At 36.6% G+C, this 17,527-nt stretch overlaps 1 protein-coding gene across 4 annotated transcripts in view; it reads right to left on the reverse strand.

Moving 5' to 3' along the window:
* The window catches only part of PCSK5 (proprotein convertase subtilisin/kexin type 5), a 255,951-nt gene that overhangs the window by 71,146 nt on the left and 167,278 nt on the right, over positions 1 to 17,527 (reverse strand). For all 4 annotated transcript variants that reach the window (XM_054810046.1, XM_054810045.1, XM_054810047.1 and 1 more), the window contains 7 exons: positions 14,805 to 14,941; positions 8,198 to 8,341; positions 6,583 to 6,685; positions 5,825 to 6,018; positions 4,249 to 4,333; positions 1,479 to 1,576; positions 784 to 913 (listed from right to left, as the gene is read on the reverse strand). In XM_054810046.1, the coding sequence (XP_054666021.1) occupies positions 784 to 913; positions 1,479 to 1,576; positions 4,249 to 4,333; positions 5,825 to 6,018; positions 6,583 to 6,685; positions 8,198 to 8,341; positions 14,805 to 14,941 (891 nt within the window). The remainder of the gene's footprint in view (positions 1 to 783; positions 914 to 1,478; positions 1,577 to 4,248; positions 4,334 to 5,824; positions 6,019 to 6,582; positions 6,686 to 8,197; positions 8,342 to 14,804; positions 14,942 to 17,527) is intronic.

A 17,527-nucleotide genomic window follows, 5' to 3' on the forward strand; every position in this document is an offset into this window, starting at 1 on the left:
TTAAGCTGACTGTGCATATATATGCCAGCAAAGCATGAGCTAAAGCCACAGGATGGAGAAGACTGACCTGCTGCCTAGTCCTTTAATCGCCCTTCTGGCTCCATCATAGTTTCACTGTGTATTGATTTTATTTTTGTGTGTGTGTGTAAAACACACGGTGATTCCCTTCCTGCCCTGAACTCAAAGTGAGTCAATAATAAATGATTCCAAAGGGCAACAAATGGCATTTCTTTAACAAAGAATGTAATAGAAAAAAATGTCCCTTCCTTGCACAGCACAGCCTTGTCCGAGATTTATCTACCCATTTGTATACTGAGTCAGGTGAGCTATTCTGGACAGCAGCCTAGTAATATACTTGTGCCATGTTTGTGAATATGCAGCTGAAGAACTGAAATGGTCCTTATCAATAGTAATTAACTTGCAATTAAAAAAAATGGTTTGAGTATTTTCATTTGTTACTGAGAAATGCGGATCCCCTGCCAGATTTGTAAATTTTAAATTTCTGTGCATATCTTCTTAGATTCTCACTACAGGCTTTTTTAAAGTGAAGGACACATATATGTACAAGAAAAAACACTTTTAGGAGACCTGCATGAATATAAATCAGATTAAAATAATAATAAAAAAAATATTTTTTCTTCATCTGCTTAGCATGCAACATACTTTTTCCATTTTTTGAAGTCAGCAGTGTTCTATATTCTCATAAGTACTATCTTTTTCAACACTAACTAATAGCTAATATACTGCCAAATATCAGACACATATATTAGCCACTGATCATACCTTTTGCAGCTTTTGTATCCACTTTCAGTAAAGTGATCAAGGTAATAACCACTACTACAGGACTGCACACATCTTCCATCTTCCATAAAATAACCTTGTGTGCAGTTTATACAGGCATCTACTCCAGCACCTTAAACCAGAGAAAAAATATACTGTATTACTGGCTAGTTCCTCTTATTGCCTAACAGAGACCACCTCTAACTGCAGCAAAATCATATAATTTTAGAGAATATAGTTTACCTGCCTTACTTTCTTTCAAACAGTAACATTAAGCAACAAAGGTACATGGTTAGAATAAACAACATTACATAATTTCAGTATATCTTTTTCTGAAAGAAATGGCTGTTGGGGGTTCTAAAGCTCACACAAAATCTATCAGTCATTATTCCAACCCAGAAAGAAAATGGAGGGCATAACTGGAAAACAGAATGAACTCTGAGGAAAAAAAAAAAAAGGAAAAAAAAAGAAAAAGAAAAAGAAAAAAGAACATATGCACACTTTCAAGTAGAAAACTTAGATTTTCATGTTAGCTGAAAGAAGTCTACTGTATTTAAAATATACTAAAGAACTATCAATAGAATAAAGTTTTTACATGTAAACAATCACATTATACTGTAACTGTGATATAGTAGAATAAAATCAGAGCTAAAAATAGAGAGGAAGGGAAATGATGCAGATAAATGTCAGTGGAGTACCTGCACATGTTGCACAGGAACGGTGACATGGTTCACATTCTCTACCATTATGGTATTTTCCTTCTTCACAGCGAATAGCACATTTAGTGCCATGCAAACTATTGGAAAAAGGAAAAGAGCACAGTGTTTGGGCAAATAACAGCAACAGAGGACAAGACGGTCATGCACAAACCAGTAGTTCTCTTTTAATAAAAGAACAACCCATATATTAGGATTCACCAACTTCCTTCATTGGTCATTATTTTATAAATTTAGAGACAGCAATCACTTCAAGTGGGAATGAAATGACATTTTGCCCATGGTGAAATACTGAAGCTGTTTACAAACTCATTGTAAATACTACCATGTAGTAGGGGACAGAAAAAAAATGAACAATGACAAAGAGTACTAAAAATTCAGACATGTAAAATGCAATTACCCACGAGGAATTTGGTACAGGGTCAGCACACTACTGCATTAAAAAAAAGGCAAAGGGACTTGTTAACAACATCTCATGCTTCTCTTGAAAGACCAGCAGCATCTCCTGATACTATGCTACAGCACAGGTTAAGAATAGAGTCACAGTGAAGGAAATCACCACCTCTTTCTGCAAGAGCAGTTTCCTTTGAAACCTCCTAACTGAATGCCCGTTCTGAGTGGCTGGGGAGATTTGTCAAGATTACAGCCGGAGGTATTCTGCCTGCAGGCACTTTTGAGAGAGCACAAAAGAGTAACAGAGGAAAAAGAAATAGCATAAAGAGTCACATTTCCATGATTCCCTCTAAGTAGCTGTTTTATGCTTTTGTGTTATAAGGTGCCTAGAGCAGTGTGTTTGGTTTTGGTTTTGTTTTTTTTAAGCTAGGACTTTCCTGCCATGTTTGCCATCTTCTGTGGAACCTCAGTTTTCATTCAATTTAACTCTTTCTCTAAAAATGTTCTTCAGCTCTGGGGATTACCACCCTGAGTGAGTGCTAACCCTGCTTTACAGATTGGATCCAGCAAAAGTCGTGTGTGCTCAGCACCACTGAAAATTTTCAAGAGTGTATATGGTCCCAGTTTAGAAAAAAAAGTAAAATTAGCAATTCAACAAACCTAACCTGTTTTCTTATTATTTTTCCTCAGTCACACACCTCAAAGTGCTTTATAAGGCAGGTAGCATTATGTTTTTACAGATGGGAAAACTAATAATTTGCCCAAGTTTCTTTAATTGGCCAGTAACAGGATCAGAACTGGAATCCAGGTCTGCCAAGTCCCACCCAGGGCCCTTCCCATGGGTAACTCTGCCAAGAAAATGCAGCAAGTTTTGAATAAACGGGGAATATGAAATGCATGCCCTACAAGGCTCCGTTTTATCTGTCCCACCCACACAGATGGTGTTTTTTCAAAATGTTCCCAAAAATCAATCACTGTTTGCTAATATTGCCCAAGAAAACATGAAGTTTGAGTTCTTTTGATTTTTTTATATTTCAATTTCTCCTTCTCATCTCACACTGAATGGACTTGCCTACTTTATTCAGTGGTGCTACAAACTGCTATTTATGTTAATGTGCAGGGAAATTCGGTTCCTGAGAAATAAAGAAAATGTGGGCATAACTTTTCTATAGCAACTGTGTCCTATAAGGTCCCAAATCTGTGTAATCATTGGTCTCCTGACATACTTGCCCATTGCAGGAACTTCTAAACTGCTAATTTACTAACTTGATTTTGCACAGAAGGTCATGCTGAGACTGTTAAAATTCTCCAAAATCTTAACATGGACTGCAAATTTAATAATATTTAAAAGGGAAGCAGATACTCGTGTTTCACAGAGAAAGTAAATAGACCAATGTTCTGATCCAATCCCATGCTTTCTTTCCCATTAGATCACATTTCCTTTTCAAAGGGTCACTTTTAAAAAAAAAAGAGATATTCGTAATAAAAATTGTGCAGGCACTCGGAGAATCTAGATGCAACACAAATACGCAGAAATGAGAATTCCATTGTGAAGGACTCCAGCTATTGATGTCCTAGAAGCAAACGACATTCAGCTTTTACTAACTAGGAGATGAAAATCCACTTTCATGGAAGGTAAAACCTCAGTGTTAAAACATTCGCAGAACACTTAAATTCTGTAAGAAGAACCCCTTCAGATACTGAATACTGACTTCATATTTTTTGTGGCACAAAGCCAGCATACATTCCATCATGAATTTTATAAGATTTTTGACCTTTGCTGTTTGGACCAAAAGGTCATTCATTCATAAAGGAGCTTGAAATGTGTACTGCTGCTTTGTAGGTTTTACCTATCAGTTTCAAGAATTATTAAGTTTCCCTATAAAGAAAAAAACATCCACTGCTGTTTAAAATATGTGCACGCTATATTGTAATAGAATTGAGCCTGAGGTACTTGAGATAAGTGAATGACTGGATGTATGAAGAAATACAATAAAGATAAGAAAATAGTTTCTAACTATCACAGGAATGAATCAGAAAGATTAATATGATTCATCAGCTCTACCTCTAAAATAATCCTTGACTACCACACTGTAGGTCAAAAAAGTGAAGAAGCCAGCTTTCCACATTACTGTGGCTTTTATTTTACCTGAAATGAGAGGTTTTCTAAAAATCCATTGTTAGCCAAACTGGCACACAGTAGCACAAGAAAATACTATACAACAAACTAAATAGAGATGGAAAACATGAAATGAGGGCCACTCAAGGTTAAATAGCTATCTGATGTTCTTCAATGTGTATCCACAGTCTTGTAAGCCTCTTCAGGTATTGTGTTTAGCCACATCCATCATTTTCTTACCTTAGGCCATGTTTGCATTCTGTGCAGATTTGGAATTCAATACATGTCTTACAGTTTTCACTACATTTTCGGCAAACAATCTTATCTACAAAGGAAAAAGAGAAAACAGCCCAGAAAACCTTGGTCAGTTATGTTTAATAAAACTATATGGATATATTATTACATGACTTACTGCTTTCTAGCTTCACATCAGAAAGGGAAGCAGCAAGCTAGACTAAAATAGCTAAATTCTGCCTAGCATTAGCTTTTTCCATCAAACATCAAATGGCTTAACCTATTTCTAAACATTTGAATTTATAGTTGTACCTTGAGAAAAATATGCTTTGAGGTCATTAAAAAATCTTCTTAAACATTTTAAATTTATATTAACTATTTATAATATGGACTTAAATAACCTTTTCATATAGCAGTGATATGCAGTAATGATTGCCATGTGTTCCAGAGACTGTCCTGTAATTCACCTCTTACACTTTCCATGCAAGCAGTCTGTCCTGTCTTCCTGATTTGGTGCTTAAAGACACACATGCATGAACAGGTCCGATCTTAAGAAAGTCAACACATAAATTACTTAACACCTGCCTTTTCATCTCAAGAGCTCCCTACTTTAGGAGATCTCTCCCTCTCTCTCTTCAGACCTGCTGTCTATTGAGATGCAGTGCCATGTACCTTTCTGAGAAGAAAAACCTGATGTTCCAATTTAATTGTAAATTTTCATCTATCCATCTTAATTGGGTGGAAAGGAATTCCCTTTACTGTAGTTCTCACACAGTGAAAAATGGAAGAATTAAAGTAGTACCTGTTTTTACTAATTCGCTAAAATGAACACACAGCTTCATGATGCAGAAAAGCAAAAGGTTAGGTACCTAGATGAACAAAGCTCCTGAGCACATATTTATCTTCTAAGGATGTGTCTAAAGATCACTTGCAGTCACTGCAGTTGTAGGCACATGTTCAATATATATCTAAGTATTTTTGCTAGCCAAAGCTGGAAATCAAACATGGGCAGTCTGCTTGGTGATCACAGGAGGAAACTGAAGGCAGGCATCTCACATGGCAGAGAATTACTGCTCTAGGGTCATCACATCACTGCAGGTACTTAGGTCTGCCAGAAGCATTAATTGCAACCATGTTTTACATCTGAGGAGCCTGTTTTTCTCAGAGGTCCAGTTCAGTGGCCATGGTCAATTCCTCAGGTCTCTCTTCTATCTGGTACCGTATCATCTGAACTTGGGGGAATGGAGAATGCCTCATGCTCAGAATGTGAGTGCTGCCTGTCCCTTTCTGGAGTAGTGATAACCTGCTCTGTCCTGCAGCTGACTTGCTCTTGAACTGCCCTTGTTCTGCTACTGTTAGTCCCAGCCACAAGCAGACAAGACATCCTGCCACTAAGCATGTTTTCTAAAATAAAGGAAGATTTTTGAGGAGATTCTTGATCACACTTCGCAACAATTTAATAAGAATAATAGGATAAGAGATAGATGCATCAACATACACTTGTCCTGCTCATAAGTATTCCAGCAACCTCCCCAGATCAAATTCTGTAGCCCACAATAAAGAAACAATAAGAAATACTAACTCTTATCCAGGTAAAACCCATCAGGGCAGTTGGTAATACAGCTATTGGTTACTTCATTCAGGTAGTAGCCAGATTTACAGGTCATGCACTGGTCACTATGGCCTCCAACACAGGTTTCACAATTGGGTGAGCATTTTTTACAGCGTTTCTTGTCTGCATTGTAGTGACCAGGTGGGCAGGTCGAAACACAGATCCTGCAGACAGCAGGGAAGAGAAGGCAGAGTCGTTAATGAAATAACCTGCCACCACATTCCTGGACCATGACTGCAAAGCAGAAGTATTTCTCAGCATTGCTGCTTTTCTAATGATCGCGTGTTTACTAAGATGTAATCCTCCAAAACATTGCATCGAGCTGCCTCTTCTCTTCCATTTATTTCCCTACAGCATATGCTATCTCACTGGCAAATGCCTTGTCAGACAGTATCATTTTTGACCATCTGCATTTCTTCCTATCTTGTTCAAACTCAATCACAGAAGCTGTAGTAGCTATCACAGTGAGAGAGATATATATATATAGTGAGAGAGAGTCTCTTACGAAAAAATAATCAAGAGATGGGGAAATAATCAGAGAAGGGTGTTTGAAGGCTGTACTTTAAATTCTGATTAGCTAGGGTTTTTTTTTTTTTCAACTCCTAAGAAAATTTGTCAAATCCAGTGGAAAATGAATTATCCATGACTGCAGCAAAGAGAAGAGGAAAGGAAGTTAAGATATAACACTAAGATATCTACGAAGTAAAGATTTTTTCTCTTGGTCTTACCGTGTGTTGTTCTTAGATTTGTAGTAGTAGTGCAGACAGTCGGTACAATGATCTGGTCCTGGACCATCACACCCTACTTTACTGCATTCTGCATTGCAGGGACCTGTAGTAAAACCAGAATACAGGGGAAGGAAGGGATTAAAACTTCTCATTTAGTACTTAACACCCCTTAAAATATAGTATTTTAATGCAGAATGCAATTACTCTGTTTCCCTGTTTGATCTGAATTCCAAACAGTAATTTGGCTCTACCAAAACCAGAAGTTTTTTAGTACCTGAAGACCTTGCAGATCCTGGCCTCAATATTTATTCACAGTGATTTTTAATTTCTAGGAAGTGTGGCATCCTCTATAGAATCTATCAAAGAGAAACTATTTCTGGATCTAAGCAGATGCTTTCATAATTAGTAACAAATCATTCTGAATTTTATTCAGAAATGTGCAAAGGCTTCTGTAATTCATAATAAGGAATTATTTGCATTATGCCAAGCAGGTCAACATAAATGACAAACAACATGGTCAGTGGCTACTATAGTTACCAACTGGGTAACAACTTGCCCAATTGGCTACCACAACCCAACTGAACCAGCCACTAGGGTCCAGATGCAGTTCCCTCTGTGCTCCCTCCTATGCTGCAAAAGCCTTGGCTAGTACTTGCTGATTAGCAAGTCTTTCTTGCTAATCTCACCCGCACTCATGTTGGACTCAATGATCCTTACAGATACCTTCCAACTTGAGATATTCTATGATTTTATGTTTACAGTTTTCAAATAGGTCCTTCCTTCTACTGGAGGAGAGAACCATCAACTCCTGCCTTTATGTAGGCAAACAAAGCCTGTACACGAAGTTACAATTTTCAGGATCACTGCTCTCTTGTGAATGAAATGCACTGAGTTTGCCAGCCACCTTGAAATTTCTCCTAACATCAGGTAAATTTGAAGCAAAGTGAGTTTGCTTCAAACAAAAACTTAAGGAGTTAGTGACCTTTACAGCAGAGATAGTAATGTTTCATCACCTACCAAAACAAGGAGTTCAGCAGCTCTTCATCTAAAATAGGGACTGTGGGTCTGACATGCTGTGACAAGATACTGTAATAACAGAAACTTCTAAACTGAACTTTGTCCTGCTGTTTGCTTGCCAGAGCTATACTTAAGATTCATCAGCCTTAACCATCTACGTGATGCTCTTAATGTTGGATTACGTGTAGGAAACTGCAAACTTGACCTATTTTGCAGTGCCAGAAATCTAATTCCAATAAAGTCTAATGATGAGGTTGAAAAACTTCTATAGGGATCAGTGAGAAACAACACAGATGTAGAAGATAATGTTCTTCATATATATATGTGTGTGTGCATATGTATGTGTATATATTTTTAAATACTTATATGAAAAGCAGCGCATTCTTCATCATATATAGTGTAGCTTAAAAATATATAACTCTATGCTTACAAACTCATAAGGATGAAATGAAAATATTTAAATTGTGAAACAAATAGTTGTGATCTTAAATTAAGAATCCACTTCACTGAACATTTTACATATGCAGTGTCCCAGGTCACTCCTTCAACCTCATATGTGTTCAGTAAATGCACAATCAGAGTAAATGAATTCACACACCTGAATAGTCATCTGTTCCATAATCTTCTGTAGGGTCTTCAGCTGGACTAGAGCGCACTCTTTCCACTTTTGGAAAATCATTTCTTGGTGAGTAAGGCTGGATGGATGTTCCATACAGTACTAAGGACCACTCTTTCAATTTGCCTAGAAGTTAAGTATTTAAAATCTAGTTTTAGAAACCATTTGTATTTTCTGTGTCTTACAAAAACATGTCACTTGTAAACATGACTTTGTGAGGAGGTATGGAAAATGTTGCTTTTCAAATAAGTGTCTTTAGTTTAATATAGATAGTGCAATCACTGCTTCACTATAAACTGAGAAATCATACTTTCTTCATTCAGATTTTTACACAGTATTTTCATTGCACTCCAGCCTCTTGTAGGTCTAGTAAAAGTTTGCACCACAGGTTGAACTCAATATAAACAACAAAATCTTTGGCTGCACAGTTATTTGGAAAATGTATATGGTACTCAGGAAGGAATTTTTGCTCTGGAATTCACTTTCTCTCAGAACAGTAATTATCCAGTAATTATTATTGAGATCTTTAAGCTAACTGGCTGTATTCAGAATTCTGACTTAAGAAAGGGTTACATTTTGTTTATTACTCAGGAGTACTTTTCAGTAGTTTACAGGACACATCTTCAGGAAACAGCTTCTTTTAAAATCTCCATGATAAAACATCAATGTTCCCTCCCAAACCAGCATAATTTCTTATTTATTTGCCCTAGTTATTTGGCAGATACATCACTGCATTTTCAGTGATATATTTTATCCTTTCAGTACTTGAGTGAAGAAAGAATAATTTGTTTCCCTGCCTGATGCAAGGTGGGGTTTTTTGTGCAAAAATAGAAAGATATATGTGTATCAGTCATCAGTTCAGGCTGTCAGGACATAAAGTGTGAACTTCCAGTCCCCACCTTTCTGTCTACCTGGTGAATTAATTCTGTGAAAGAGCAAAAGGACTCAGGCTTGAAATAATGCCTAAAGTAATGATGCATAAACCCAACATCCCTGCTTGAAAAGATGGAACACAAATTTGGTCTTATGCTATTCTCTTGATTATATTTATCTATTTTGGAGTAGCTAGTTGTAAATGTTAAATTCTCATCAGAAGAGAAAGAACAGAGAGGCAGGGAGTATCTACTTTCTGAATTTGAAAGATCCTGTTTTGGAGGCTGTTCTGTGGTTAAAATACTCTTCCCTTAGAACTACTATTTAAAAAGAAATGTAATCCAGGTATGTCTTTTCTGAAGAAAATCACTTAGTATACTTCACGTAGAGTTAAATTCAAGCAATCTTCCTCTTCTTTCATTTTGATGATACTCAATAACTTGAGCTTTCATATTGCTCACTTGGACTGTTTCAACCTGTGCAAGCAAATTACTTTGACCTTTACAAGTGATTTTCTGTATTTTTCCCAATGCAATCTGGTACCCTCCATTGATGTGACCATGGCAATACATTATCTCTCTGCTTTTACATTCATCCGTCAAGCAGTAAGCAACAATAAGCAAAACCACTACCTGACAGAGGACAGCCCAATTCTTTTAAATGGTTTATACTGGGGTTAAAGACGGGAATCTCTGTTATCTCTCTGTCTCTTGCCAACCCAATTCAATCCTTCTGGGACAGAAATTTCTACACTTCATATGAAATCTTCTCTGCTCTATACTCAGTTTTTGAGAAGAAACTATAGACAACAGACTACATCACACGACAGTTGTTTCACACACTAGCTTCCAACTTTTCACAGCTAAAGAAAAGCATTACTTTTTTTAAAGAGACATTCAATCCTGATTTAAAAAGTTAACTGATGAAGAGTCTACCACACCTGCTGCCAAACTACTGGCTAATTACTTTGGCTGTAAAACTGCATATACCTTATTTTCAATTTGTCTTTTCCTCACAGCCATGTAGCTTGTTAGTCCCCGCTAGGTTAAAAAGACGGAAATCACATAATTTCTTCCTGTATAGACATGTGGGGATCAAGTTACCTCTCCATGTTCTTTAGAGTGACTCAGCTGGGTCCTTAAAGGCACTTATCTTTTTAGGGAAAGGAGTCCCACTGGGAGCTCATTTTTAACCAGATATGCAGTCATCTCTACATCTAGCCTTTTCAAAGCTACAGCTTCTCCATATACAGTCGCGGTCTTTTTTGTGTTTTAACCCACTTCTACAGCATTACAGGGTCTCTCAGGAGATTAGTTGCCTTTTAAGAATGGTTCAGTAAATAAAGAGGGAAAAAATTCATGTGACTTGCCAGCAAATAAATGAAGTCTGCCTCAAGGCAGGTTTAATTTGCACAATGAAAATATTTCAATAACTAAGTATATATACATACACACACACTTTTATAATGAATAAACAAAGTGTGCACACTTAAGCCAAAATCTTTCTTTCCCCATTTCTGGCTGATTCCATCCCTTGGCTAGAATAATCCTTCGCCCTGCTTGTTAGTATGTAACAGAGGTCCCATACTGTATGTATAGGAGACAGGGTATATCACAGTGTTTCACAGCAAGCACATGTCCACCTCCATAAACTCTACAGAATTAAATGCAGAAATCACATGTACTACTTTTATGAACTGGACCCTGCATTTCTTTACGGGTAACAGATGTGGCATTACCTTGCCAATGGAGGGATATGATGACATGTTGGCTCTTTGTTCTCAATTTGATTACAGGAAAACTGCAGCTCTTAATTATAAGACCTTTCAATAGCTAAACAAACACATGCACACAACAGAAACAAGAAACAGGCATGATGGTGATATCAGTGTGATAAACTGCAGGCTATGGTGATAAACCAGAGAGGCACCATAAATTGTGTTTAAGCACCTTTTGTTTACTTCACAGTCTGTTCAATGCGGAAGCTAACGCCAACATGCCCAAACAGCTGAGTTTATCCACCACTAATATACAGCAGGCACTTTCAAATCTTTCTGAACAGAAGTGTTACTGGACAGCTTCCATCACAGGGCAACCACTGCTCTAGAAAGATGGGGGACATATTACTGGACAGTATACAATCAGCCAGAATCTAAATTCACAAGTCTCATGAGATTAGCCACTGTAGCACTGAGAAGAGTATATATAAAGCATTGAAATCAATAAATCAGTAAGACTTACACAACTACATATGTAAAACAAGAGCGTGCGGGAACACGCTTTAAAGTGTAAAACTGGAAATGTAGCTGGCCACTTTTAGACTGTCCTGGTGACATAAAAGGGCTGTAAAAGATGTCTGGAGAATAGCCCTGATCAGCTGTTTGCACAATGGCTCCATGCTACCTCTTTTCTAGGCTTTAGAACAGGGAGTGTGCCAGGGAAGAGAGAAGAGGGGAAGAGCTGAAACGTGTTGCACTGTGTCTCTCCTTTATGCCTGTTGGATGAACCACTGCGTTCTGGTGGTTCTGCAAAGGTGAAGAGCCACCCTAACTTGTCCTTCAAGCCAGAGATGTTCCTGGCTGCGTCAGGAATAACAAGTGCAAGATGGAGTTTAAAATCATTGATTTTTGTCTCTTTTCAGTAATATGATTAAAATTAAATTACTTAGCTGTTGTTTGATGCCTCCTCTCTATCAAATTCTAAAGCACTGAAAATTAAAAAAAAGGGCAAACACCAAATCTCCCCCTGGGTCCCTAAACAGTTCTGCTCATAGCCTGTGGCTGCTTTTCCAAATACATTTAATGAATACCCCTTTGTAGTGTACTGGAAACTTTGCTCTGTGTTTACTGGTGCAATTAACATCACTTTAGCTAAGAACATTTCACCACTGCAAAACCATGGTGAGAAGTGTCAGTGCAGATAAAATGAAGTGAAAATTGAAACACTGGCAGTGCTGGTTTTTTTATTTCGGAGCTCTAGAGGATGGTAATAAAGATTTTCAAAATGCTGTGCTTAAAGTTAACCACTTGAGTATACAGCTGATGTTTAAATGACACTGGCCACCCTAGAGTTACCACAGACTTTAATAAGAAGTTTTTTACTGCTCAGCAATTTTAAAATCACAATGATTATCTTGGTCTTCAACAGGGACTTATTGGCCTCACATGACAGGTTGTAAAAATTTTGGCTTATGACTGCCAGTTTAGCATCCTAAAAAAAATTGAGGTTATGCAGACAACTGAGACAGACAATAAGAGAACATGATTTGATGGCCAGACAGGCAAAGAAACTTTTTTAAAAAGCAGAGAGATTGGCTACTGGGCTATATGATACATTAAAAAGAATGTAATTCAGCTAATGAAGAATCGAAATAAAGAATTAAAATTCTCATTCAATTCCATTGATTTCAACAGCAGTTGAGGGAGGCTCATCTCTGTGCTAGATTTTTTAGACAGAAAATTATCTAAGCAGCATAAAATAATTTCATAATTTTGAAACAAGAGGGTTCATTTTTGTCCAAAGTTGAGTTTGGCTTATGCACCACTTGGAATAGGAAGGAGACTGGACAACTCCATGTTCACACATTGGAATTCCTCCTGTGCCCTGGCTTGCTCTAAGTCACAATGGAAATAGTGCTACTGAGTTAGTAAGCTGCAGGAGTGATTGGACCAGGTGGCCTCCCGGTATAACACATTTACCTTGAACAGGTGAACTACACATACCCTTCATTCCAAACTGAATGATTTAACAAACCAAATTTCAACCAAGAGTAAGACAAAGTACTGCATCTCCATATCTGGTGGCAGAAACATTAATGGGCCTTTCTTGGACAAAATAGAATCAAAACAATTAACGTTCTTCTAGAACAGCCAACTACATGCACATGCCCTATGAAGCTAGCCTTTCTTATTTTAAACTCAAAGTTTTTAAGCACTTCAGTTTGCATTTTAGTCAATGTTTCTTTATGTGTGCTTTTTCAGGTAGTAGAAACAAAAGTACTTATACTTAGCAAGGCTCATTTGAATAGTTTTAATGACTTCCAATAACCTACTAATTAAGGAACAAACACACTTAAAAATCCCCTATTGTTAAGTTCACAAAGATATATTTTTATAGCTTGAAGTACTTTAAGTTAACATCTATGTCCTAAAATTCAGAATTGATTTTTAGCAAATCAATTAGAAAACTCTTACTGCTTTGTGAGTTTACTTAGCTGTCTCAGATGGAATGTATCTTTTATGTCACTGAATGATAAACTAATTCTATTGGTAATGTCATCGTAGTCCTAAATATATATCTCACAATTAAATTTTATCTACGAGAAAACACTAATCAACTAGATTTGTCACTTCCAATGTAATATTATTGCATTCTGACATGCTGTCCAATCAGAGTAAGTGTTAATTTGCATTTAGCTATATATGATTTCCTATACATCAACAGTATTTGTCTCTCTAACATGTTTTCATCTAGATTATTTGTTTAAGTGATATTTCACCTTTGATTATTTTTATTAAAGTGTTTCCACCTACCTTGATGTGGGGCTCAGAAGGAAGGACTTTATTCAGAACTTGTGCATAAACAGTGGTATTTTTGCCTGTGTATACTGTATCTATTTCAAAATGTCTTTTAAGGTTTAAATTTTCAGTAAGTCCAAAGGCAAGTATATACTCATGTCTCATAACCAGCAAATAGAAGTAAGCATGTACTCCCATGAGTGTCTTTGAAAGCCCTTCTCTCAAAATGCTCATACTGAAATATATGAATTAAACTGAACTGTGCAGTGGGAATTAAAAGCAGAATAACGTCTGCAGCCTCAAAAATTCTTACTAGGAGCACAGTTTGTGAGTGAATGAATGCCGGGTTTGAGCACTCTGCCCATACACGCAGGAGCACGATGCATCCTACCCATGGTAGCAAGCCATGAATTTCTTTCTCTTGTATAGTGGGATTTTCTTGTTGTATAAACACTGATAAATACCACGTTTTCTTATGAGTAGGATAAAAAATACCAAGCAAGGAAAAACAACATGTAAATAAACACATGGGCCCTATATAGCTGATATAGGCCAAGTAAATATGGGCCTTATATCAGCCACGAAAGTCACAGGCAATATGAATACAGCAGAGTAACTCTGGGCTGCTCTAACTTATGTTGAAGACTGTCTGATAAATCCATAGTCAACATCCAAGAAAAAAGATGCCTGCGTATGGAGATACTATAACTTCTTTCATATGTGGCATATGCAGTTTTGTACAGTTCTGTATCTTTTTCCTCGAAAATTGCACCTAGTAAAGATCTGGCTTTGTTTAAAGCGCTGAGTCTTGGTAAGCTGTGAGATCCAGGGGTCCATCTCTGCTTGAAGAATTCATGTCTGGTATGATGTAGTTTTAAATGGCCTTTGAGGCAACCCATGTGACTGCAAGAAAGAGGGCAGTTTACCCCTGAAAAGATGAAATTCTCTATGGAAACCTGAAGTAAGCTCAGAATAAAAGAGAACCATGTATGGCAAATAATGGCAAATAACAGCAACACAAAAATGAAGATTGCATTGATAACTGAAATTAAGAATAATGCTCGTCACAGCTCTGCCTTCACACTGAAGCTGGTGAGATGTTCCAGTTGTAAATAAAAGGTGGAAAACAGTCAAGGCAGTACTAGTACCTGCAAGCATTCTTCTGAATTCACTAAGCCCCAGTAAATGTTAGAGTCATACCTGGAGTCTTGAAATTTCTCAGCTGAGATGGAGTGTCACAGATTTCCAAGATCCAGTCACCTGCTGCTTTTTCACTCCAGCAGTGAGTAGTCATAAACTCCCAGTTTTTGAATCCTTCCATGGAATGATCAAATAACCTAAAATTAAATTGTGACATTATTTAAAGTGAACCATTTTATTTGGGGAGGTAAGCCTTCAAGTCTGCAAACTCTTGAATGATATACTAATTAGTCAGTTCATTCATCTGTGCTTTTACATAATGGTATTCACGATGGTTTTCCTATACATATTTCAAGTACATTCAACAGTTTCTTGTTGTTTTGATGGAAGAGAGTCTTTACATGCCATCATTTGTTATAACATGAAAGAGAATTCATTGCAAAAGAACCCAAATTGCTAATACTGTTTCACAGGATTCATGTGTCTTGGGAAAAGTGCATACAATACAGCACATCTATTGCTTTAACAGCATGATGTAAATACAAACAGCTTCTAAGTTGGAAAATTTCTGTAACATGTATTTCTGCCTTTTGATTGGAATAATTAAAAGGGGTTTAAAAACAATAAAAAGTGTTAAGTGACTGAGATAATATTAGCAATTCAATATATGAGACTTCTTGTGAGGAAATAAAATGTAACTGAGACAGTGGTCTCAATCCTCAAATGACCAAGGTACCACTCTCTTCAAACACTTGACAAAATTGAGTTTGGATAAAAATGAGAGACTAATGGCATCTGGTGGTTTCATCTAACCAACACAATTACCATAATTTAATTACCAAGGTTGTAAGTGAAGAGGTTGTGAGTGAAGAGGTTGGAGCTTACGCCAGGATTACAATAGTTTCTAGTATGGGGCCCCAGTTCAGAGGCTGCAATGTGATGCTGATCCCATGGGGGAAGAGGAAGAAGGACTGACCAGGGATTTTATTACCTAAAATTGGAATTCATTAATGAGATTTTGGAAAAACAGAAGAAAATTTGCATTTTCATTCAGTGCTCACAGCGCGTTGCCTGGTACCCCAAAGCTATTGATGGGAGGTGCACTCTAATCAAGACTGTTGTCTCCAATAAAATGGCACAGCTTTAAAAACTACATATATATACACACCCATATATATATATGTATCTATATTTCTATATAGATACATGCGTATATATAAAAATATATGTATTTGTATTTATATGTATGTATGTATTTATCACTATTTTAATTTGGTCTTTGTATGTGAAAATAATAGCTATGCTTAAATATTTTTCATAAAACAAGATCTCTACAGTAGAAAAATTCAATAGATTTAAAACACTTTTCCATAAAATAGAGAAAAATCTAGTATTATGAGTACAAAAATACTATATTTTGCACTCGATTCTTCACTGTTGTTTTCTAAGCTAATTTCAAGCTTTATTATTAAAAGGTCGTGAAGTTCAGCAAACATTGGGAAAGCAGCATACTTTTGTAGCAATGTGAGTATGTGTCAATTTCTGGTAAAAATCGCCATACAGGATGCAAATAAAATTCCATACTTTTTGCTGAAAACTTTGGTCAGTCAGAGGCATGTTGTCAGGTACTGCATATCCACACTTACTGCAACAGGATCGGTATGGACCTGTATGCCTGGTGCACTTTATAGGGCTTAGCCCAAAGCTGATTTTCATGCTCTTGTTTGTGCAACCTTGTTCCATTTTAAATGAATGCCTATAATAGTACTCTTTTTTTATTAGTGTTGATAACATTAAATTAAAAATATATATATATTTAGAATTAGGCTTCATTTTCACTGATAATTAGGCGATATTTTCTTTCGACGCAGTTCTGTGCCTCTGTGTGTGTGTGTGTATCTACATTCTGCCAGCAGAATTGGCCTGTTTCATGTCACTGTTAAATCAGTTGTTTGAATACGGCAAATCTCACAAACACATGGCACACATCATTTACTGGAAGGGTAGAAATTATTACACGGTTATTGCCCAGTGTTTGCATGTGGGTATGTTCAATTTAAGTCATTATGTAGGTTATTTCCAACAGTTAGTCAAATTGTTATGCCTTCTTCTGCTGATAAGTTATGTATTAATTTCTAAACACCCTGTCAATCCATCAAGGCAGCAATATTCCTCTTTGCCATTGTGGCAACTAAATTATATAGCATTATGTAACTACTGTGTAATTATACTGTAAATTCCGTATTCACTGGGCTTCCACTCACATACATAGAAACACAAGTTGCTGTTTATTTTTAGAGTAATTAGTCCAATATTTCCCATATTATTTTTTGTTTAAGGGTGTTTATTTGTCATGTTTTTGAATTTTAAACTGCTGTCAGATATCCATTTTAATATTGCATCATTCTTTTAAGTTATTTTGGGAGGAAGACAAAAAAATCCCTCATGACATTATGTAAGTATATAAAACTACCTTTACCTAAAATATGCTATGGCTGAAACTGTAAGCTTTCATATCTCCATCCATGGAAATGAGGAAAATATGGTAATATTCTTTCAGAGAATATTGACTAGTTTTTGGAAATAACTCTTCTTTGGGAAAGATTTGAATTTTATAAAGTAAGGTTTAAATTGGTATCTTTTAATGTATGAACAGTGTTTCTACAAAAGATTCTACAAACGAGTCAAAAAATTACAGACAGATCAAAAGAACCGTGAAAAAAAAGTAGAAAGATACTGACTCCAAGCCTGCCTGTCTCTAAGCGTATATGGTACACACCCAA

This window comes from Grus americana, chromosome Z (genome assembly GCF_028858705.1).
Source record: "Grus americana isolate bGruAme1 chromosome Z, bGruAme1.mat, whole genome shotgun sequence".
NCBI classification, from domain to species: Eukaryota; Metazoa; Chordata; class Aves; order Gruiformes; family Gruidae; genus Grus; species Grus americana.